Source organism: Trachemys scripta, chromosome 1, assembly GCF_013100865.1.
Source record: "Trachemys scripta elegans isolate TJP31775 chromosome 1, CAS_Tse_1.0, whole genome shotgun sequence".
NCBI classification, from domain to species: Eukaryota; Metazoa; Chordata; order Testudines; family Emydidae; genus Trachemys; species Trachemys scripta.
Window position 1 is genome coordinate 241,858,008 of NC_048298.1, and position 23,781 is coordinate 241,881,788.

At 39.4% G+C, this 23,781-nt stretch overlaps 1 protein-coding gene across 2 annotated transcripts in view; it reads right to left on the reverse strand.

Annotated features, from left to right (window-relative positions):
• Positions 1-23,781, reverse strand: part of MYO16 (myosin XVI) — a 559,391-nt gene that overhangs the window by 17,745 nt on the left and 517,865 nt on the right. For both annotated transcript variants that reach the window (XM_034758177.1, XM_034758176.1), the window contains 2 exons: positions 12,326-12,484; positions 6,467-6,558 (listed from right to left, as the gene is read on the reverse strand). In XM_034758177.1, coding sequence (XP_034614068.1) covers positions 6,467-6,558; positions 12,326-12,484 — 251 coding nt within the window. The remainder of the gene's footprint in view (positions 1-6,466; positions 6,559-12,325; positions 12,485-23,781) is intronic.

Sequence of the window (23,781 nt, forward strand, 5' to 3'; positions counted from 1 at the left end):
ATTGTCAGATGTTGGCTGCTTTTTTTACTGCAATATGCCAAACAGTGCTGTGAGGGTTTATTTATTTATTTAAATAGAAGAGTAGGTGTGTTGATTCTCTAATTCAGAAATTGGTGAGAAAACAGACATCATTATTGACCTCACTGCCTTAAGCACTGGTGACAGAAGAACCAGACATTTCAAAAAGGGGTACTCCAAAATCTTGTGGTAGGATGTACACTTCCCAGATATTATTCTATGTAGCAGGCTGGTTGGCTACTAATGGCAGTTTTATTTAATGTATCACTATGGATCCAATACTGGAAACTGATAAGTACCCTCAGCACTCACTAACGTCAAGTGAATCAATACTCAAGGCTTAAACCAATCTCCAAAAGAGATTTCACAGCTCTTGGTGGCAAGTCTTCTACTTTTTCCCTGCTATGGTGAAGCACCCAAACTTTGTGGCACATTTCTCGGAGCCTCTGTGTTATGAGAGACATGGATTTGACATAACTTGCAGCCAATCTGGCCTTGGCTTAGGCAGACGGAACAACGGCAGCTGCCTGTGTTACTAACAAGGACTGAGAAGGTGGGGGGTGGGGGGGGGTGGAGGAATGTGAATAGCTCAGCTTGAGTCTGGGTGCCTGCGTTTGTAAGTTTCTTGCTCAAAACTGCTTTGCCGATAAGTAGAAATTATGAGTTCTTTGTTGTTGCTAGGGAAACCCAAACCTATTAAAAGTTACTATGAGTGCTTTGTTTTGAGGTACCTATAAAAGAGTTTACAGAGTATGTGCAATTTGGAGAAGCTTGGGAGAAGTTCAAGAGGATTTCTATGAGCTAGGAGACCAACACCTAACTCCCCGGTGGCTAGGAGAAAGGCTGGCCACTGAACCGTGCTGCTGAATCACTAGATATCGCCTCAGACCTTGGGTACCTATATCTACCTGGGGTGAGTCTAGACTATTGCTAGGTTTTGATGTGTGCTTTAGACTCAATAAAAAAGGATCTTGGGGTGGAAGCAATCATTTATCAGATAGAGGTGCTGTGTCCCCCACTGATTTATTTCCTGACACCACCTGGAAAACAGGGATTAGTTACCATAGCTTTGGGTTCAGATAACCCTGGGTAACAACTGGGTTGAGATCTAATTTGCATAGTAAGTCATACTATAAATATATGCACATTAGGTACATTATAAAATTCTTTTATATCCCATTTGTCTATACCAAAAATACAAAGGCAAGAATACATAAAATAATTTACTCACCACAGAATTATGTGAAACATCTTGCTGATTCCATTTCTTTGTATCTCTGTCCTTCAGTCTCCTTATTTTCTCATTTATCCCTATATCTTTTCCCTTTTCTGTCATTTTAAACTCCCCTTTGTTTTCTCTCCCTGATCTCTTTTTTATTATTCTTGCTCTGTCTCTCTTCTGCCTTTTCTTCTTTCCTAATCTTCTTATCCATATCCCCACATCTCTTCTTTGCCTTCCTTCTCAGTCTGTTTGTCCTTGCTACAAGCCACCTTGTTTGTATCATCCTTTGTTTGGTTCCCAGCTTATCCCCACAATTATTTCCCCATTTCTTTTGCCCTGCCCATCATTTTCCATCTGTTCTTTATCTCCAAGTTGTCCCCCTCATCTACTTTACAGACTGTCCATGGTGCTTTTTGATGCCCACATAAGGACATGGAAACTTTTAGCCCGCCTGCTCTTTCCTCTCCACCATGCTCTTTCTCTTCATCCCCCAAGCCACAGACCAGGGTAGAAAATGGTAATAACAACTGTATCAAAAATACAGACAAACAATTAACAATTATATGGGAAAAAAATCAGAAAGGCCAGCCCACTTTGATTTTAATGCAGAGTGCCTGGTAGTACTTGGCAAAACTTTTCGGATGGAACTTTTTTTTTTTTTTTTTTTTTTTGCAGAAAAATGCAGATCCAGGTTGACTGAAACATTTTGTGAATTCATGTCGATTTTGGCTAATTGTTTTGAATGAAATGAAAAACATTCGGAAATGTTAAAATTAACCATTTTGACATTATCAAAACTAAATATTTTGGTTTTTTGAGGGGAACTTAGGCACCATTCACGGACAGGAGGTAGCAGTGGACTCCTTATATCCAAAAGCCCAGCCAACATCCTATGGGGGGGATCTCCTGTTGAAACTTTCCCACTCTGAGTGTTTGTTTCTTAGATTCCCTGTGCTTAATAATGTTAACATTTAAATAACTATGCTTTGGGACCAGTTCCTGGAATGTGACTAAACTGAAAAGAATGCAAAAATCTCACCTTTGCACTCCCTTGCTCATGTTGCTGCTCTGTGCAGGGCTGGTTCTCCATATTATGTTATCGCAGAGGCAGCAACATTTCCCATCTAAATAAGGCTGTAAGGTAACTGAGAAGAGGAGGCATCTTTTGGCTTTCTCCTCCATTTTGAAGAGCTTTTGTGCCCCTTACCTAGGTGTCTAGAGTAGGATGGGAGTTGTATACTGTGTGGCCAAGCACCCTGAAAGGCCCACTGGTCTACCAAGAATTGACTTGAAAAGGAGAATAGGTTAAGATAAAGAAATTTTAAGTTAAGTCTGAGAAAGGAAGAGATTCCAATGCTCTGTCTCAGAACAGCAGGGTCTGGTGATTGCATGTTGAAGCTGCCAAGAGGCAGAACAAATTAGGGTTTTTCCCAGAAGGAAATTAGGGTTTTACCTAGAAGGGAGAGGCAGATCTCCCTTCTGTGACTGACAGATCTGGTCCTGCCTTCTGAAGAGCTTGAGCACAGGAAAACTTTTGTTGGAATGACAGACTTGGATATAATGAAAAAATCAGTTCCTTCAAGAGTAGCTTTACTGTCCAGCTTTAGTTTACATTTTGAAGGCTTATCTTTGCAACAGAATGGGCTAGAAAGCTTTTCTATTAAATAAAAGCTTAGAATAAATGGAACCTGGAATCCCCAATTAGGGAAAAAATCCTTATGCTTGTGCATTAACACATATTTTTAAAAAAGATGTAGTATCTGAGTAGATTCGCCCACGTGGAACACTTTCTCACCAGTCTGTTACTGGCCTCTCCTTTGGATCACTGATCCTCAGATCTATGACACCCAATCCAGCCCGCCATATTGTTTAGGGATGCAAGAAGGATGAGATTAATGCTACAGCACCACACCCAGTGCAACGTTATGAGCCATTTGTTTTTATCGGGCATCCACTTGCTATGTATATATTCTACTGAACCTGGAAATTTATGACCATGCAGTCACAGAACTGTAAAAGGGCAGTAAAGGGTTAACTAGTGCTGGCTGAAAAAAGGTAAGTATGTTTTGTGAGGTTTTTTTTAAAGAAAGATTTTTCATTTCTTTTGAAGAAAATTTATTTTTTGATAAAACATTTTGAAACAAAATTTCACTTTGAAATTCATTTTCTTTTGGTGGGAAAAATTCCACTCCTATTTTTAAATGTTCTCCCTATTTTCCAGTGAGAGAGAGAGAGAGAGAGGGATTTTTCTGACAATTCTTAAATGTGAAATGGCCTGTCAACATTTTTCATTTTAAATTTTTGATAAAATCCAAAATATTTGGATGAAAATGCAATTGTCAAAACCCTATTGTTCAATTAAAACAGTTTTTGTCAAAAATTGTCAACCAGCACTAGGGATAATCATCTGAGTAACTGATCTTAATTCTATGGGATATTTGGTGCTAATTCTGAATTATATGAAAACTTCATTATTGTTTAAAATTAAAAGTCACAGGTGCTATACATGTTATGCTCCTGTAAATGGACTTGACATTTGCTCTTTAATGTGTGTATATGTGTGTTTTCGTTGCATTGAGAGTAGAATGTACCATGAGCCACATTACCATAACTTCATCTGTGATATATCAGAGTCATGAGATTGTGTGACATAAGTGAAATTAACTCTTCTCGCCTCTATAAGCAATTCTCTGTAAGATATAAAAAAAGCATAAGTATAAAAAGACCTCACAGGCTAATGAACCAGTTTCCTTTAGCTGAAGTGACAGAGAATCTTCCAAGGCATCCAAAGACTCCGTTTCAGTCCTANCCACTTGTGAAGTAACTCCCTGCTCTCCATGTGTTTGTATATAATGCCTGCATCTGTAGCTTTCACTCTATGCATCTGAAGAAGTGAGGTTTTTACTCACGAAAGCTTATGCCCAAATAAATCTGTTAGTCTTTAAGGTGCCACCAGACTCTTTGTTGTTTTTGTAGATACAGACTAACACGGCTACCCCCTGATACTCTTCCTATATAGCAATTAGGATCTTTACAGATCTGTGCAACAATCTTTGTCTGATTACATGTCTGTAAAAGAATTGCTGCTAAGTGATAAAGTGAGGCTAATGAAGTGAAGCATGGTAAAATGACTTACCCTGGGCTCTCATATTGCTAGTGTCACCACCAGTGTGCTAAGAAATGCCAATTGTAATTAAAACAAATCATTGTCAAATACATTTCATAGCATACTCATAATGAGGAATGCTTTTCACTCTGTGGATTTTCACATCTCTCTGCTGAAAAAAATGAACACAGATTTCTTTCAGGTGTTCTTTTCTTGGTAGCAAAACTAGCGACATTTTGGGATGCATGCATTCATTAGAGCAGATTGTATTGGAAAAGCATAAAATGCAAGCCCACTTTCTGTGGCAGAGGTAAGATATCTTCATCTTACTGAAGTTGTATTTAAGATTGCACTTGTAGGTATGAGTTTTGAGAACATGAAATGAAATTTATTTTGGAGACAAGACTTCTGTGAGTATGTTCAAGTTTATGATATTTGGGTGGCAAGACATCTGTCTTTGGTGTGGATTAAACATTGCTTTAACTGGTGAGTTCCTTGATGTTTAGTGTTTTTATTTACAGGAAGTGCAAAGGATCTGTGGGCCTCACAAGCTGCAGCTCTCAAGAGGTGCTTCTAAAGCCAGAGACCTTGGCTGAGTTTGTGATGGCGTGAGTTTGAGGAGAATCTGAAGTGTGGAAGGGGGAGGGTAGAAAGAAAGTGCTGTCAGAGGAAGAACGTGCTGAGCAGCCCGTTGGTGAGGGAAAGGTCCCAGTCAGGTGTTGCGGGAGGAGCTGTGTAGTCCCCAAAGGCAGCCTGCTGAGAGGCTTTTCTCTGCAGTGGCTTGGGGTCTGGGGAGGGCAGGTGCAGCACAGCTGCAGCTGGCCCGGGGCACCTCCGGGTCGGCAGAGGTGGAGGAGAGGCTCAGGGCTTCGGCTGGCCCAAAACTCTTCTGGCCAAGGGCAGGGTGTGGGGGAGGGTGCTAGGGCCTCTGGCCAGTGCGGGGTGGGGATTCGTGGCCTCGGCTGCAGGGAAGGGGCAGGTGGTCTCGGGGCTCCAGCTGGGGGCGGGGGGAGAGGGAAGAGGCAGAGCCGGGGGCTAGCCTCCCCTAAGGAGGGCTCCACCTGCCACCCATGCTGGGCCCATTGAACTCACTGACAAAACTCCCATTGGCTGTAGGGCCTGGATTTCACCTTTGTTGTTTTGGATTGCCAAAAATAAAAAACAAATGAAAATCTTATACATTTCGACAAAGCACATCCCTTATCTTCTAGTACAACATTTTGAAAATTGCATCGTCTAATTAGTTCTTACTAATAAGGAAATTCCTCTAATATATTTTCCCCTTGGACTTCATTTGGCAGTTACAGCAAGATTTTTAGTTTCAAATAAAACATGGCTCACAATTCTATTTTTTTTTTTAAAGACAGGCTGAAACAGATGAGGATTACAAATGGAAAATTCTAATTATATCTGTTAAATAAAGTAAAAATAATGGCTGGAAGGCCTAATGCCCGAACAGAATTGAATAACTGGAATGCAAAGTGTTTCAGGTTTTGTACAAAATACTGAAGAAAAGAATGAAGAAAATACATTACTCCATGTTCTCCATTCCTCCCCCACATTTGTTTTACTTAATGTACTTTAGAGCTAATTTTATGTTGGTAATACTTTATATTAAGTTCCATTAATTAAACACAAATTTCAAAGTAATTAAAGTGCAATATTTATATTCCTTTTGTACCTAATGATATTTTCAGTGACTTCAATACTTTTGCATGAAGAGACTATATAATTATTCATTTCTTCTTATGAAGCTGATTATTATTCAGGTCTTTCTGGTGCGACTGTGAATATTTTGGGAGAGATCAGTGTCCTCTTTCCCCCAGATTGCTGAGTCAGATTGCCTTTCTGAAAATTATGCCCTCACAAACCAGCAATGTAAAGTGATATAAACTTTGAATTGTGGCATTAGAAACCTCCAGGAAGATCATCTCCACAATGAAAAAACTTGAAAAGTATACTCATAATTGTATTTGGCTTAACATAAAGAGAATAATTTAAGGGAAACCTGTATTTTTCAAAGGCAACACAAACATGTGAATAGGGAATGCTTTCATTATGCAGTCTCTGTGAGCATTCTTATTCATTTCAGTATATTAGACCATCTGTAAAATATTTACCTGACTAGTGTGGCTCTCCCTGTGCCTTTGATTTGATGAGCTCGCTGTAGTGCTGGCTGACAGTCTTGAATATTCATTTTCCTCTGGTAAACCTAAAGCAGAATAATACTAACTTATAGCCTGACATTTATATAGTGCCAGACTTTCAGCCAGAGATTGAAAACGCTTGACATTTTTTACTAGATGAGTACAAAAGACATAAATATGATGACATATTACTATACCCAGGGTTACTGAAATTTTCCAAGAGATAAATTATTGTTATTACTTATCAGCTACTGTTGGTGTATGTGCCACTTTACAGAGAGAACAATGATGCTGGAAAAGCTTACACCAACCAGGGATTCTCCCTATGTTAGAGGAATCCCTGGTTCCCTTGTAGAACAATTTTCCATCCCCTTTGTGCCACTGGAACAGTGCAAAGGGGACAGAGCAGAGGGCCAAGACCTGGCTCTAAATGCATTTCCCAAGCTCATGTAGGAAGTCTGTGGAAGAGCTGGGCTTAGCACCTGGATCTCCTGAGCCCCGATCCAGTGTCTTCACCATAAGAACATCCTTTCCTTCAGAATCAAGCTCTAAATGATGTTTGTACACTGCACTCTTTGCAAATTGTTGTGTATTGTACATAAAATGCATGAAATCTTTAGAGAAATAATCAGAGGTCCAAAATGTAATAAAGCATAAACTAAAATGAGAACTTGTAATGCATTGAGTTTTTTGCTTGTATAAATGGCCCGGGAACCGTGCTGTCTTGCAAACTTCTACTTCTCCAATCATCAGAGGTGATTTTTTTAAACAGATGAAAAACAACTGTTTTGTATGTGGATATTAATTTTTGTGAAACAGAGATAATAGATAAATTATCAGAATTTTTTAAAAAATTAGCTAATATTCTACACTCTATATTGACATCACACCAGTTCTATACTGATGCCTCTTCAGTGATTTAAGGGGAGTTATTCCTGATTTATCTCAGTCCATATGATTAAAGAATCATCCACATTCTTTTAATGTATAATGCTATTTTGAGTGGGCACTGTAAGAACTAATGTGAAATACTGGTGTGATTGAAGAACATCATCAAAATAAACTAAAAATATTTTCTTAGCCACTACTGTTTTTTTTTTAAATAATATTGTAGTATATCGTTCCACATTAGGACACTCTTAAAGGATAGCCTTGATCTAAGTCCCAGGCATCAGTGATTCATCTGTTTATTTCTATGTAAGGTACTTAGATAAGATGTCTTATCAAATAAGCAGAGTTTCCATGTACACTGAAGTTCAAAGAAGTACGTCAGCATGGACATGGAAAGCAGAGAGCTGGTGGAGTTTGGAAAGATAAATGGAGTTGTAGATTACATTCTGAAAGGTTTCCTTTACATACACTTGGGTAAATATTAGGACACCACAGCTGTGCACTGAATAAGACCTTTGCTTAATTCATCACAAAGTTGGAAATATCAGTTTAGCAGGTGCACAACCATTAGAACAAAAGTTGCTTAAATCAGAGAATCAGTTTGAGGACAAATCATGGTCTCTGGGTTGGGTTTTATTGAGGAGCTTCTGGTTTAACCCAAATTAACACCAGTTTAACAAAAGCATCCAGCTTTGTTTCCTTCCAAACACTTTGATAGGCACTAAATTCAAAAATATGAAACCCAGAAGTATTACCTATACAGGTTGTCACCTATATTTCCTGAGACTTTCTTGCCCTAGTTTTCTGGTTAGTATAGCTCTCTTTTCGCTCTCAACACAGCCTTCTTCTATGCCAGGGTTTCTCAACCAGGGGAAAGCGGGGGTCACATAAAACTTTCTAGGGCAGTGCAGCGAGCCTTCTCACTCACTCACGAGGTCACAATGCCACTGATTCAAATTTGGCCCAGTCACCTTTCCTTCTTGATGGAGGAGTGCCTCGGCCAAATTTCAGTGAGTCGTGTTATGAGCTGGTATGCACGGTTGCAATGCTCATTAGCACTCTTCAATGATGAAATTGAGAAATACTTCCCTGAAAATATTGTGCGATATTAAAGTATGTGCTTTTAAAGGTTTCCTAGCCTGTTCACAGTTAGACAGCAGGATCAAAGGAGTGCTTTATTTAAAGTAGAATCCCCTTTATTGGAATGAATGTATTAATGGCCCCGGTTCATCTAGATTGCATTGGGAAGTCTCATTTTGGGGAGGGTGTTCCAAGTAAAAAAAAAAAAAGGTTGGGGAGAGTGTGATTCAAAAAAAGGTAGAGACCCCCTGTCACATGGCATTGATTCTAAGGCCTTGACTCCACTGGAAAGGTTTTTTTACTTATAGCAATACTGGTAAACCCCCATAGTAGAGATTCAGCTTACAGCAGCAAGAGAGTGCTTTTGCTGTTATAGCTTTTACCAGTTCCCTGAATAAAATAAGCTATGCTGGCAAAAAGACATCTTAGCTGATATAACTGAATTTACAGTAGGGCTTTTGCTAGCAGAGTTATGTTGGTTAGAGATGTGAGTTTTTTCACACTCCTAATCACACAGCTATGTTGGCAAATCCTTTAAGTATAGAGCAGGCCTAAATAAGCAACCATTGGAGCTGCCACTGAATCCTGGTTGGAAATTAATACTTGAAATGACAAGCTATTGTTTAGCTTAGGCTATGTCTTCACTGCAGAGTTAACTCGAGTTATCTACACTTGAGTTAACTTCTCTCAAGCTAGCCTACCTCAAGAGTGGCCACACTGCAAAATAACACTTCAACCTGCGATAGCAGCACAGAGTGGTTGTGTCAGCAGCTGATGAATTGTGCTAATTTGAATGCTAGCCTACACTGCCTGATGAGCCAGCCAACTTGAATTAACACCACCACTATGCTTGAGTTAATGTGTTTTGTGTGTGGCTAGGACTTGAATTAGGGGCGACACTTGTGTTATAACTCAAGTTAGCTCTGCAGCAAAGACAGAGTGGCCTCTTCCTAGGAACAGTGGTGGGGCAGACTGCAACATAGTTTGGGGATTTGTCTCTCAAATTCACAAAAAGACCTGTATGTTCCCATCCAGTATAGTCAGTTTATTTCATAGTGGTTATAGCTAATCATTTTTCTTAATTTGTTATTCCCAGCTCTCTTCTACCACATTTTAATTAATATTTGGAAGGGATGAACAGTAAATTTCCATGCACTCAGAGTCTATCAAGTCCATACACTGGAGTCTATCAAGATCCTGGATATATTAGCCCACTCTTCAGTACTTGAGCGCTTTCTTCCATGAACTCTGCTTTTTTATTGTTAGGATCTGGCACTTTTCAGCTGTAGGCCATAAAGTGCTAGATGGAATTTCTGCTTATTGTCTGTGTGTTTTAGAAACACTTATGTGGTTCTTCCTGTTAAACTAAAACTATGGTAGGTCTGGAGGGTTAGTGCTTTAGGAAATGTCACAGTTCTGTTGTGGCACTCTGCTTTTCCATGCTGTTACTGCAAACACTGAAGGAAGACAAACTAAAGAGGAAGAGGATTACAATATATAAAAATGAAAAACTTCCATTAAAATTCCATACTAATTCAACTTAGCTTCTGAATGTGATACAGCATTCGTCTGTTAGGAGGTTGTGCCAGTCAACTTTTTAGCTGCTTAGGAATGGTTTTCTAAAGAATTCATCAGATTCTTTCAGAAGTAAGATTAAAGTCTTGCAAAATGATTGTTCTTTTCAGTATAATAACTTTAAATTTCTTTTATTATACTACATGCTTCAGAGGAGTGGTACGGTCACTTCACTCTTCATGACAGCAAAGGACAAGATTTTATTTAAGAAATTGCTTCAGTATTTGCTTAAATGAGTAATGTATTAATCTGGATTTCTACTTCTAACTATGGAAATCAGACTGCTGGTACATCTCAGTACTTGGTAGTTTTATCATCTAAATATCATATATTTAATCATGCATTTCATGCCAAAAATTCCACAAAGTTAGCAGAGTTTGATGAGCAGTAAAAGAAAAGAGTAAGTCTATACTTTAAAATGGTATAAATCTTATGGGCATGTTTTCAAATGTCATCATTCTCTAAAGATGCCCAAGAAAAGACAGACTTTAAAACATTTAAGAAGCTAAGCTCTCATAACTGAAGGACTTTTCTACTTTTTTTTTAAAAAAATAGATCATCTTTGGAATCATGGATTCCTTTAATCCTTCTTCTGAAGTGCTCCAGAGGATTTTCCCATTTGTTAACTGATGTAACCATCATTACTAGGGCTGGCTGGAAAACAAGAATTCTGTTTTGTAAAAAAAAATAAGGTTTTGAAATTTGGTTTCATTCCAGTATGGAACAAAACTGAGACCTTTCCATTTTTTTCATGAAAGATCAGAAAGAGAGGCCCACCCATCAGACCCTGTAATAGCCAAGAACTTGGGCACTCATCACTGATTCAGAGCAGAGATTGAAATATGTGTATCCCACCTCCCAGGTAAGTGTCATAAGCCATGGGCTATTCTCTGGTGGGATGGGTCTCTCATTCTCTCCTGTTGGAGCTGTTCCATCTTGTATATATAATCATGTATTCATTGGACCAGTATGCTAGAGATGAACTCTGTGGATTAGGGGTTAGGGTACTCACATAGGATGTGGGAGACCCATGCTCATGTCCCTGCTCTAGAGCTTAGAGCTTCCACATCTCTCCTGATTAACATTCTGTCAAAACTGATCTGTTTCTGCAAAAATTCTCAGTTTCAGCAAATCAGCATTTTTGAACGAACAAAATGGTTGGAAAATTCCCAATCCTCTCTAATCATTACACTTTCTGGTCACACTGTATATTAAAGTTCTATTTATTAATCATTTTAAAAGGGTTGATAAATTATTCATAGATGTTATAAGCATGTTACCAATGTGAGTAGTATGGGTTATTGATATTATAGAATAGAAATTATAAATGGCTACAAGCAAACTCTTGACCTGTTAGATTCTGTAACAACTGATTAGCTATTTATGAGAGAAACTCTTAATCATTTATTAACCCTTTATAAACTATTCAGACATGTAAATTTAATATATAAAATGTGACTTAATTTCTTAACTGTCAATAGTAAGCAATCCCTTCAGGACATTAGAAAATACTACTAAAACCCTAGATAGATAAGAATTTAAAGCCCAGTCCACACATAGATTTTGTACCAGTATAACTATTTTGGCGCAGGGTGTGATATATTTATATCAGGAAATATTTATACTGATACAACTTCCAGTGTGGATACAGTTATACCGGCATAGAGGTGCCTTACAGTGGTATAGTATGTCCCTCTTTCCATATGGGAATGGGCTACACTGGTATAAGCATCTTTATACTGATATAATTGTGTCCACACTAAGGGGGTTGTACTGATTTAACTGTCAGGTACAACTTTTGTGTGTAGACAAGTCCTAAATAGATTAAAATCAATGGGTTTTAGGGCAATTAGTGCCTTGGAAGACCTGGCCATCACTTCCTAGGTGCTTGTAAATTTGTATTGTTTCTTCAGTGCCACTTACAACCACACATTACTCAGCTTTCATTAGCAGGAAAACCTGTACCAAGAGAAGAGTATGTTTTCCATTTTCAATCCACTTTACATTGATTAGAAGATCAGAAGTCTGAATTCTCAGTTGCCCAGGCCACTTATATGAGCTAGTGAGCTAACTACAAATTCCTCGACAAAGGCAATTCTGTGTCATTCACACTCAGTTATTATTGGAGACAGGCTTACTAACTCATAAATACAAAGTTAAGCCAGTTTTTGATGGATATTTTGCAATTCAAAACATTCTAGAGTTTGACTATATCTTAAAAAACTCATTCAGAAAACCACTTAAGCAATTTTATGTTAGAATGTTTTTAGATTAAAAACCGCTTACCATTTGAGACTGAATTTCCATTTTCAGCAGTTACGGAACTGGACAGTGGATTAGACGATTGAGTTCCATGGTTGTTTGCATTTTTATCTTGGGTTTCTGATCCAATTTCTGATGTGGTGGGATCTTCCCTGCTTGTCAAGTTCATATTAGTTTCAACACCTGATATAAATAAACAGCCTGTCAGCTTTTCACTGAATAGTGTATCTCTCTCTCTCTCTCTCTCTCTCATACACACACACACACACACATACAGAGTAACCTGGTATCTACTAATCAAATTGCATTTTAAAATGAATTTTAAGTAAACACTAAACCCACTAGAAAAAAAATTTCAGGCAAAGACAATAATCAAATGCAATCTAAAGTTTATAATAGCAAAGAATTAACTGGGTTTCATTTGTGCTGTTTCTTTTCATACATATATCAGTTTACAAAATCAAAAACAAGTTTTCCTCTTTCTACAATGCATGATAATCTCTTGCTCTGAAAATTCTTGGCAAATATACTGCCTATATTTTAGATTCTATTCTATTCTATATAGGTTCTTATACTGTCCTTACTACTGTAATATCTCAGTAAAATGTGCTAGTGCATTAAGTGATGTGACTAATAACGGTCACATGTGGTTTTGTCTTTCTCTCACATTCTCCCAGGAGGAGAATTTAGGTGACCTTTCACACAAACTCAAATGAATGGCAAATACCCGTTTTCTGCCATGACAGTTCTTTAAGAATTATTCCTCCTAAGATAACCAAGAAAAATGCACGAAAATCCATCATCTTAAAAAAGTAGACACAAAACTGTCACAGACATAGTTTTGAGACTGTCCCTCTAATTTCATTCTAATGTCTTACATCCTGGATATAAGGCTCCACTGCCTAGCACCTTTTGTAGCCATTGACAACTGTGCAAAGGAGGTATAAGTACTGCCAGATCAGAATGGTAGCCTTGCTGACCTAATGTGGACGATGACAGCTGCTGCAAGGCAGTGAAGAATCAGGTGTCTTATCTTTGTCATTCTGCTTTTTCCACCCTTGTCTGCAGAAACAAACATACGTACTGCCTTGAAATAGTGTCAAGGCTCTGGACGGGAACTCAAGATAACTGGGTTCAATTGCTGCCACAAACATTTTACGTGCTTATGAGCAAGTCATTTAATCCATCTGTGCTTCAGTTCCCTCTGCAAAGTGGGGATAAGAATAGTTACATTTCCTTGTCTCACTGTCTTGTATGTTTAGACTGTAAGCTCTTCAGGGCAGGGACTATTCCTACTATGGGCTTGTACAGTGGCATTGTACTGATCTTGGATTTGATCCTTTTGATGCTACCATAATAACAACCACCATCATCAGAGAGCAAAATAAGTGTACATTGTTAAAGTGTAACATCATAATCCTCCTCCTCCTCCTCAAGGCAAATCCCAAAACGACACGGACTCTTTACAGATTGAGCCCCACCCAGAGTGATCTCCAGCTAGGTCCATAAGACAGCCTGGCTCTGACAGTTTAACACAATTCTAAAGCCCTGTGGTATGGATCCATGCCTTTCCAAAGATACTTTCATTTCTCCCCAAAAGACAAATTATGTCTATAACACGTGTGCACATTGAACCCCTATGCAAAGGGAAGGGAAAACTGAATTTAAATTAACTCTCTGTTCATCAGCTACGTCTCCTGCACCCTCTCATATTAGCTGATTTAGGAAAAGAGCTAGAGCCTCAGCAGAGTCTGACTTGGCATACAGTACAACATGAAAGAATGTGAAGTAAATGCTCAACTTAGCCTTGGTAGTAGCAGGTTGGCTGTAAAGTACAGCTACATATTATAGCTTATATAAAATTTGCCTGAAAGAGAAACTCCACAAATCTTTAGTGGGAAATAGTCAGTACAGTTGCCTATAGATCATCATAAACCACCTACATAATTACTATGCCTCCTATTACATAAAAAGTAGAAAGTCATTGAATAGGGTCCTTCTTTTTCTTGATACCCAGAAGATTTATTGAGTGCCCCCCAAATCTGCAATTCATATGAGAAATTCAAGTTGACAGTGGATTTTTGTATATCTATTTTGCAAATTTTTTTTCTTTCAGAGACACATATATGTCTCCTTTGACTAATGCAGTACCCTTGAAAAAGAGGATTTTTTGCTTTGTTTTATATTTTAAGGTTGAAATGCTGAAAAGCATTATGGACAGTTATTATCCAGTTAAATGGATAGTCTACTACCACCTTTAACTAGAAGAAGAAAACAGTGGACAGATATGAAGTATATCTGGGACAGACATCTTTAGATACAAATTAACTGTTCCATGTGCTCCATTCATGGTAGCAAATGCATGCCTTTAATTGCTAACAGGGCAAATATTAAACAGAAACTACAGAGATACAATTCCTAGGCCTTGTATACTCTGGCAGTGGTGTGGATAGTACGTGTAGAAACACACCACAGTGAAAAGCAGGCTGTGTCCATACTGTGATGTGCAGCTATACGTGGCAGTGAGAGGCACTGACTCCCCAAAACCAGAGCCTTTCCCCACTGCTGGAGCTTTTCTCTGTGACCGGGAAAGGCTCCAGCAGCGGGAAAACAGCAGGATAATACACTGCTAAAAATAGCGGTGTACACATGGGAGGCACTGCTTGGGCATGTAGAGAGCCACGTAGGGTTTATACCCTAAGATTCTGGCATGTTTTTACTCTACTCACTAAGCAGTGTCTCACCACCTACACTGTTATTTATACCCATGCTCGGCGTCTGTATTCTACACACTGCCGTAAGTTTAGACATAGCTAGTGCAAACCACATTGGTATTTGAAATAGTTCTGTCTTCTCTACCAGAAGCCTAGGTGAGGGGAAGCAAATCTAGATTTCACCTCATAGAAGTCTGGGTTATGTAACTGAACTTATGTTTATTTTATATATGTAGGGCATTTCTACTTCTCAGTACTAGGTTCCAGTGATCCAATAGAAAAACACCACCGCGTATATTGGCTGATTGCTAGTAATGGGAATAAAACCCTACAGTGAACAGCTATAGTGCATAAATATTGGACATATATTGTTGACTTATTTCCTGCTCTCTGGAATTAGGTGAGTTTTCTAAATAAGGTCATTCTATGGATAGCATAACAAATAGATCTCTATTTTTTTCAAAACATATTTATTACATAAGCTGTTGCATTGTGTAGTGGCATCTTGAGATAAGTATACTGCACATCATGCACAATTAAATATTAGCTTGAAACTCACTTGAACTTCACAACATCCTGATACACGCCTACAGTAATTTGGAAACTACTTTCTATATATAGTACTATCAACTTTCCTCTGTCCGGTATCCCTGACACAAACATACTTGTGCACCGTTCCTCCACCCCTGTCAATGTTCAAAAATGTCAACAAAAATTCTTTAAGAGAAAAGAATAAAAAAAAAATATATGGCTTCTAAAGCTGTCACGCTGCTAGTCAGCACTATTGAGTGTTGGCTGTTTGTTCAAACTCACTCTGTTGCTCTCACCATAAGTACATTGCAACAGAGATTGGCAGTGTCTTAACTTGATAATGAATAAACAAAAGCTTATGTGAAGAGTGATACTGACACTGATATTGGGAGAAGCCAGTAAGGGTGAAAGCATGACAATAGGCAGTTTATGGTAGGCAGGCAGGCAGGATCAGAGGTTTCAAGAGTGGAAGATTTTAAAAGGAAAACTTCCCAGGTCCTGTGATGAATAAGAATATTTTGAACATTATTAGACTTTGCTAGGAATATGACGGAGTGTTTAATTCTTAGTCAAATTCTGCTCTGACTTACACCTGGCAAAATCTCACTGAAGTCAAAGAGATTGAATGGGTTGTAAATTGGGGCACAATTAGGCCATTACTTGTGGCATGGTGGAGAGTCAGAAACATTGTCACACTGTTTATCTGTAAACCACTGGAGTATTTTTTTCAAATGTAACAAATACGATACACAGTAGAGTCAACTCATGAATCCCCCATTCACCTGTTATGTTCAGAGTTCCTGGAAGAGATGATGTTTAGAGCTCATGACATAATCATGAGACAGTGAGTGTAATAAAGACACTCGCTCTCATAGTCAAAAAAAGTTTGACTATGCCAATCATGGAAATGATTAACTATTACTACTTCTTTTCTTCTCTTTTTTTATGTGAATTCCTATGAGTCAAAATACCAGGGGGCTAAATGATCCTTCTCTCTTTGACAAAGAAAAAATGTCCCCATTTTAGTTGAGCTGTAAATATTCAAAATATTCTGTTATAAAACATGTATCTCTTTGTATGAGCACAAATGTGAATTTCCAAACACTATATTTGTTTTATGAGTAGGAACATACTTAAATTAATATTGTTACCATCAGCTTATATAGCTAGTTACACATCCTTCATGGAGAATGAATGAACAGAACCTACCTATTGGGTCCAACTGGCCTGCAGACACAAGTTGTATATTGACAGATATTGAAAGACTATATGGTAATTAAGGGAGAAAATAAATTAAATCTGCTCTCCCACTTAAATAAACTTAGAGACAAAATTTAGCTCAAATGTAAGTGTCAACATGTACAGGGATTTCCACAAAATATCATTATGCTTGCAAGATTCACATACTCATGTCTTAGCCAATTGATTGTCTTTTTCTATTTCTGAATCCATATTTTTCCTGCAGAACTACTCCCTCGTGGAATGACTGCCTATTTCTCCCTCTAGCTCTCTCTTTAAAAAAATACCTCTACCTTCCTTCCCATAACTCACCTGCCTCTTCCAATTTTTTGTCTTTCCATGGCAGTGGTTCTTGAGTTCAGAGCTCTTTTACAGACTGATCCAAAGCCCAGTGAAAACAATCGAAGGCTCCTATTGACTTTAATGGGTCAGGTTCATACTTCCCCTGCACGATTGGTGCAGTGTCGCCAAAGTGCAATGAGAGCTGTAATATGGGTCATTAGGGATAAGCTTTCAGTACCCACTGCCACAGCTCAGAAAGAAAAGAAAAATCTGCCTCTGAGGACAGGTCTACACTACCACTTAAGTCGATCTAACTTAGGTTGCTCAGAGGTGTAAACCTGCTCCTCTCCCGAGCGACGCAAGTTACAGCAACCTAAGCGCTGTCCACACCAGCTCTATACGGCAGGAGATGCTGTCCTGCTGACATAGCTACTGCCTCTCACGGAGGTGGAGGAATTGTGAGGACTCTCCCGTCGACATACAGCACCTTCACCAGACACGCTACAGCAGTGTAGCTGCAACAGTGCAGCTGCACCAATGTAGCACTTCTAGTGTAGACCTGTCCTCAGGTGCAGAAGGTCAAGAAAGACTAACATCATTTAAAAAAAAAGAAAAGAAGAATTAAAATAAATGGGATTAGTAGTTTATGCTGAAAACTGTTTCTCTTTTAATAGAAAATGGCCAATGTCCAGTAATGCTTTCAGTCTGCAGATTCGACCATAACAGCCAAAAGTCATTTCATCTTTCAACCCTGTGGAGTAATGGCTACCCACTAAAACCTTATCTCTCTCTCTCTCGACATATATTAGAGTATATCTAGCAATTTGATACTGGAAGAGCATTATTTCCTTATGTGCCAAGATCATCATGGCCTACTGAAACACAGTACAGTAAGCTGTAGAGAAATGAGCCATCCTATTACCATTTTTATCTGACCTTGAAAATATTAAGAAAATAATGTAACCCAAGAAGAAAACTACTAAAGAATAAGTATGGCTGTGGTTGAGCTAAGTAAAGGCATGGAGAATATAGAACATATAATGGTGAAATGCTCAACGCAGGAGGCAGAAGTTCTCTCTCTCTACCAAAAATATCATTTAATGCTGATATTAAAATGCCCTACTCTATCCCATGTTTCAGTGGGGAGGATGTTTGATGAGACCGGCTAAGGGAAAAGCAACCTGAGTCCTGAGAGGAGGAGAGGGAAAGGAAGGGTCAAGCTTGTCTCTTTCACAGCCTTCCTCCTCCCAGAATGTACATGGAAGTTATGCATTGGCCATGCTCTGAGGGGAAAGAAGATTAATTCAAATGGCTCCAGCCCTTTGCTGAATATAAATCTCTCACAGGAATGCAGCAGCCATCCTGCTGCTGTTGCTGCCCAGCCCTAGATTCGAGGTGTACTTTGAACTGTGTTTCCAGTTTGGGGAACTGTTTCCCCTCAGGGCAAGACTGACAAGGTGTCAAGCAGTGGTTTGTTTTTGTTTGCCTTGGCACCCTGGAGGCCCATTTTCAGGCTAGGAAGGTGTAATGACAGAAATGTTAAAGTTGTAAATGTATAAGCGTAATTTCATTGCAATGTGTGGCCGGTGTCCAGTGCAATGAGAGGCTCAGTGGGGCCAACTGCCAGAAGTGAGCATAAGAAAGAGACTCAGAAGATAACTGGAGGATGCTATCAGCTTGTATGAAATAGGGAAGATCTTTAAGGCTTCTCGGACTGATATATACCTGATGCAAACCCTGAATAATGTAAAGCCAGGGACTGAGGTTGGGATGCAGAGTCTGTTGCAGAGGGTATAGGGAAACAGGACTTTTGAATGTCTGTCTCTTCTGTGGTGGTTCATAGGGCCTCTGATGTAAAAAACTGCTGAGCCATATGTCTAGATCTCGATGGGCAGTGGAACTTACTCTTAGGGACAAGCATGTACATCCCCAGCGAGTAGAGGGTAGCTCTGGAGCCCTTAAAGGCATGGAGGGACTCGTCTGTCTTCTGGTTCAAGAGGTGTGATTCATCAAAGGGGAAGTCCTCGGTCTTATTCTGGATCTCCCGAGGGAGCCTATCGCATGGAGCCATGACTCCCTGCACATAAAAATGGCAGTAGCCATAGCTCTAGAGGAGGTATCAGCAGCCTGCAGATTGGAGAGCAGACCTGGCTATCAGTTTGCCCTTGTCTATCAGAGATTGAAAATGAGCTCTGTCATGCTGCGGAAGGCTGTCAGTACACTCTGCAAAATAGACGTAGCTCAGGAAATCATATTTAGCCATTAGTGCGTGTTAATTGGCTTTCCTGAACTGGAGGCTGGGTGATGAGAAAATCTTTCTCCCCACCATATCCAGGCATTTTCCCTCTTTATTGATAGGAGTAGACCATGGATATTGTGGTCAAGCACATTCAAAAGCTGGATGGACCAGCAGTGAGTTGGGAGTAGGGTGAGAAAACAGAAATTTCACTCCTTTAGCTGGCACATAATAGCGTTTCTCCACCTTTTTGTGGGTGGGATCACGGGTGGCAAAGGTGTGCCAAACTGTCCTAGCTGGCTCCAGTATGGCTTCATTAATGGGGAGAGCTATTCTGTTGGGTCCAGCTGTTGGGATGATGTCTAAAAATTTATGCTGGGAGTCCTGGATCTTCTTGAGAGGAATCTGAAGCTCTCCAGCAATTCTGCGGCGAAAGTCCTGAAACTGTCTGAAACCATTGGGACGGAGGGTAGGGTGCTGGGGAAGGGGGACTAGAGAGGGAAGGAGATGTAGAAGTCACTGCTTTGTCTGGGGATGATGATGGCAGCCTTGCTGGTTCCAGAAGGACCGCTGGATCTGGAGTGTAATGTTCCTTCTCCTCTTCTGCTAGATCCAGGAGCAGATCTGAACATCCCCTTAGAGAGGAGGAAAAGGGTGACTCTCTGGTAGATCGGATTGACTCTGCAGGGGAGTACTAGTCCCCAGGTCCCCAAATGGCCAGTAGTAGGAGTCAATTGGTGGTCATGGAGGGCCCCAGGGCATGGGGTACCAGTGGCTTCAAGAGAGATGATGTAGAGTGTGGTGCTTAGGGTATTACATGGGAGGTGGGAACACTCAACTTCTTGTCTCTGTTCCAATAAATATTAATACAAAGTGGTCCCACTGAAACATGATGGACCTCACATGACCTGGGTGAGGTATGCTTGGGGATGTTGGGCTTGGGGAGCCAGCCCAGTGACATGGTAGGCAGAATGGGGCTGCTGATTTAGGAAGGTGGCCCCAGCACATCTGGGTGCTGCCTCCTAAGGTGAGACTAAAGGGCACTGGTACCAGACTCCCTGCCCCATGAATGGGTTAGACTTAGGAGATTCCTTCATAGTGGTAGCAAGCAGACACAGTTAGCTGCCTCATCCCTTCCACCTGACCTTCCTCCCTCTCATCACAAGTCCCAGTCCATTTTTTTTAAAGTCAGTCAGTGTCCTACTCCTACCCTCCTCTCTCTCTTCCCTGCCCTGACTAAATGACATATTGAAAATTGTGTAGAAAATGCCTACTAGTGGACTTCCTGTTCTGAGTCAAAAAGGGTTAAAACATTTTGTTCAATATTTCTGATAGAAATGTTTCATAAACATTTATAACAAAAACATTTAAATGAATCAGAAACAAATTCCCCTTCCCTCATAATTGTTGTTTTATGGAGAATTTCAAAATGTGGAGCTTTCAATTCAAATCAAAATTAATACAAATTTTGAAATCTCAAAATCCTCCACAAAACAGAATTATCATTCTCCACCCAGGACTAATTATATGGCACAAGGCCACTTAACACCATTGTGGGCCCAAGTAAATACCTAGCATATCCTCCTTCAAAAAACTTAAAAATTAATAAAGTGGTGGCTGGCCACTTTAAATCTGTTTCTCTGTTTCATTCTCCTTCATGTCCTGATCAAGCTAATAATGGCGCTACAATAACTTTAATCCCTTAGCAATGAAGTCAGGCCATTTTTATTACTAAATAATTGCATTTTATATGTATAGGCGTCAGAACTTTCTGATGTTGCTGCCACAAATGACAGCTTGTTTTAGTTCATTTTTCTTTACTTGTTCTCTCCTCCCTCATGTTGTTGGCAGGCAACATCAATGCACCTCTGCTACAATCAACACAGTGCATGACTCCTGAACAATGCATTCACTGGACCTGCATCTTGGATTCAAGTCTACCTCCATATGCCATTACATTATTGATTATTTGAAAATATGTTGTTTACATTTTAAAGATTCCAATCTGGCCATGCTTCTCAGTTACAAGGTGATTTCCAGAATCCAGCAATAAAGATGGAACAGTACTCCAGGCTGTTAGTTTCACTTTCCTATTAAAATAATAGGCTTGTAGATTGCCACCTGAATTCCATGTTACATGCTGAGTGTTATTACAGTTTATGTGCTTGAGATACACCGGGGTGAGGTGGTACAGCTTAGTTATTGTGCTTCTGCCATAGAATGGATGTGGGAGTTAAGGGAGACAAAACAGAGAAAAACTTAGAAAAGGTTAAGTGTTACATAAAGCATGAGGACTGGAAGGGAACTCACATGGAATGGACAATTTAAAAAGTTATTTGAAAAGATTGTGCAGCCCTCCCCCCTTTACTTCTTCCTCTTGAGACAGTAATTATGGAAAATCTCGAAAGCCCCAATTCTGCAATGACTTATGCATATGTTTAATTTTAGGCATGCACGTTTAATGATATAAGCGGGGTCTGAATGAGCTCTCCCCAACATCTAATGACAAACTGGGGGGTGGGGGGAGAAGACTTCAAGAGCGGACCAAGTTCTGGGTACCCACTCTCTAAAAATCAGGGCATTAAAGGTTTCTCTAGTTGGGCAATCAAAAATTGATGCACTCATAATCAAAAACACTTTTAAAAATGTTGACCTAAGTATGTGACTGGAATTCGGTAAATTTGAATGTGGAAAACCACACAAATGTGAGGAAAGTTTTCCCTACACCCATCACCATTGCCCTTCCATAGAGGCCATTAAACAAGACAGCCCACATCCTTCAAAGTTAGGAATATGCAAATATGTTGTGTAAATGTGACAAGAGAATATTAAATTAAATTCTATTATTAGGCTACAATGGACTAATTTTTTCTAGGAATGATGCCTTGATAAAGGCCTGTGCATGGCCCAAAAAGGAAGAAAAAAAAAGCATAACACTGTCTAAAATTCCCAAATCACAATCATCTGTTACCTCTCTCCAGTGGTTTCTTCAAGACCTTCTACAGATTAAAAGAGAAACACTGGAGGTCAGGGAACACCACAATACCCTGGAATTTATGTGACTTATTGCACGTAGCTAACAGTTCCAATTTTAAATATTTTAAATACAGACTATAGCTATCAGATCCTCAGAGTGAGCTGCTTATGATCAATCCAAGAGAAAAAACAAATAAAAAAATTAAATAAAGGGTAAATTTGACAGGCATAGAGCTGTGAGTGTCCCTCTTTCCCTTCCTTTCTCATTCCTATAGTCTTCCTAGCCTCCCCATTCCTCACCCTACCACTATACCAATTAAAAACAACAAAAAACCCAAGATCAACAAGGAAATATGTAACTAAAGATGTGATGCCAATTCTTCACCATCTTAATACGCTTGTATGTTACATCCCTGTGCCCCAACTCTTTGTCTGTTTTGCATTGTTTTGCATGAAGGCTCTCCTGGACAATGTTTCTTCTCCACGTTTGCACAGCACCCTGCACAATGTGTCCCCAATCCCAACTGCAGCCTTTTGGCCTTGTCACTATATAAATGTTTATTACTACCCCTAATTAAAAAAAAACAACAACATGTCTGGAATTACAAAAGGTTCATGGAAATTCTCTGAGCAAGAAAAGAGGCTAGGCAGTAAATTTATCTGGCCCACTTCATTCTCCTTGTGCTGCTCTGGTAACATGAAGGCAACACTACTTGCTAGCTAGAGAACTCCCCTAGCATGGCAGAATTTCCAGCATGGAACTGGTGTTGCTAGCTCCTAGGCTACCTTCTCAGTAATCCCCTGTTTAGGGGGTCCATGGCCAACCAGTGTAGGGCTAATTTAGAAGTGACTCCAGCATCGAAGAGCTATGAGCAGCTCTCTTGATTTCCCCCACTTTGCTGTATCTAGTAGAAATTGGGCACAGCAACCCTAAATGTGTAGAGTAAATTACTCACTTGTGAATTATTCAGCTGTATGCACATATTCAATCTGAAGATTAGTCACAGAAAATATTTGAGTCAGACAGAACTGTGTTAGGTAATTAAACAGATGTATATAAGCAGGTATTGATCTATGCCAAAGAAGTATTTTGAAGCTTAATTCATTAATGTTTTAAAAGCGCTTTGAGATCCTCAGCTAACAAATGCTATATAAATGCAAAGTATCATATTATCATTTCCTCGGTACTCCTGGATAACAGAAGATAAAAGGTGACAGTATATCTTTCTATTGTGCTCACAATTTGTAAATTCTTGGGTTTTGCTACAAAAGAATGAAATCTATTATGTTATAATGTAGGAATAATGAGATGCAGATATGAATATTATCTTTATTAAGTTGCTTAAGAAGAAGGGTTGAGTGGCTTAGAGGATAAAGGACTGGGATTTCATCTCTCAAACCCAAGTGGGAATTTAATTTGCAATCCAGTATAGAGCTATGTTAGCTACCAACAGTAGCTTACTTTAATCGGCTCATAGTGGGGAATTATTTACAAGCTATCA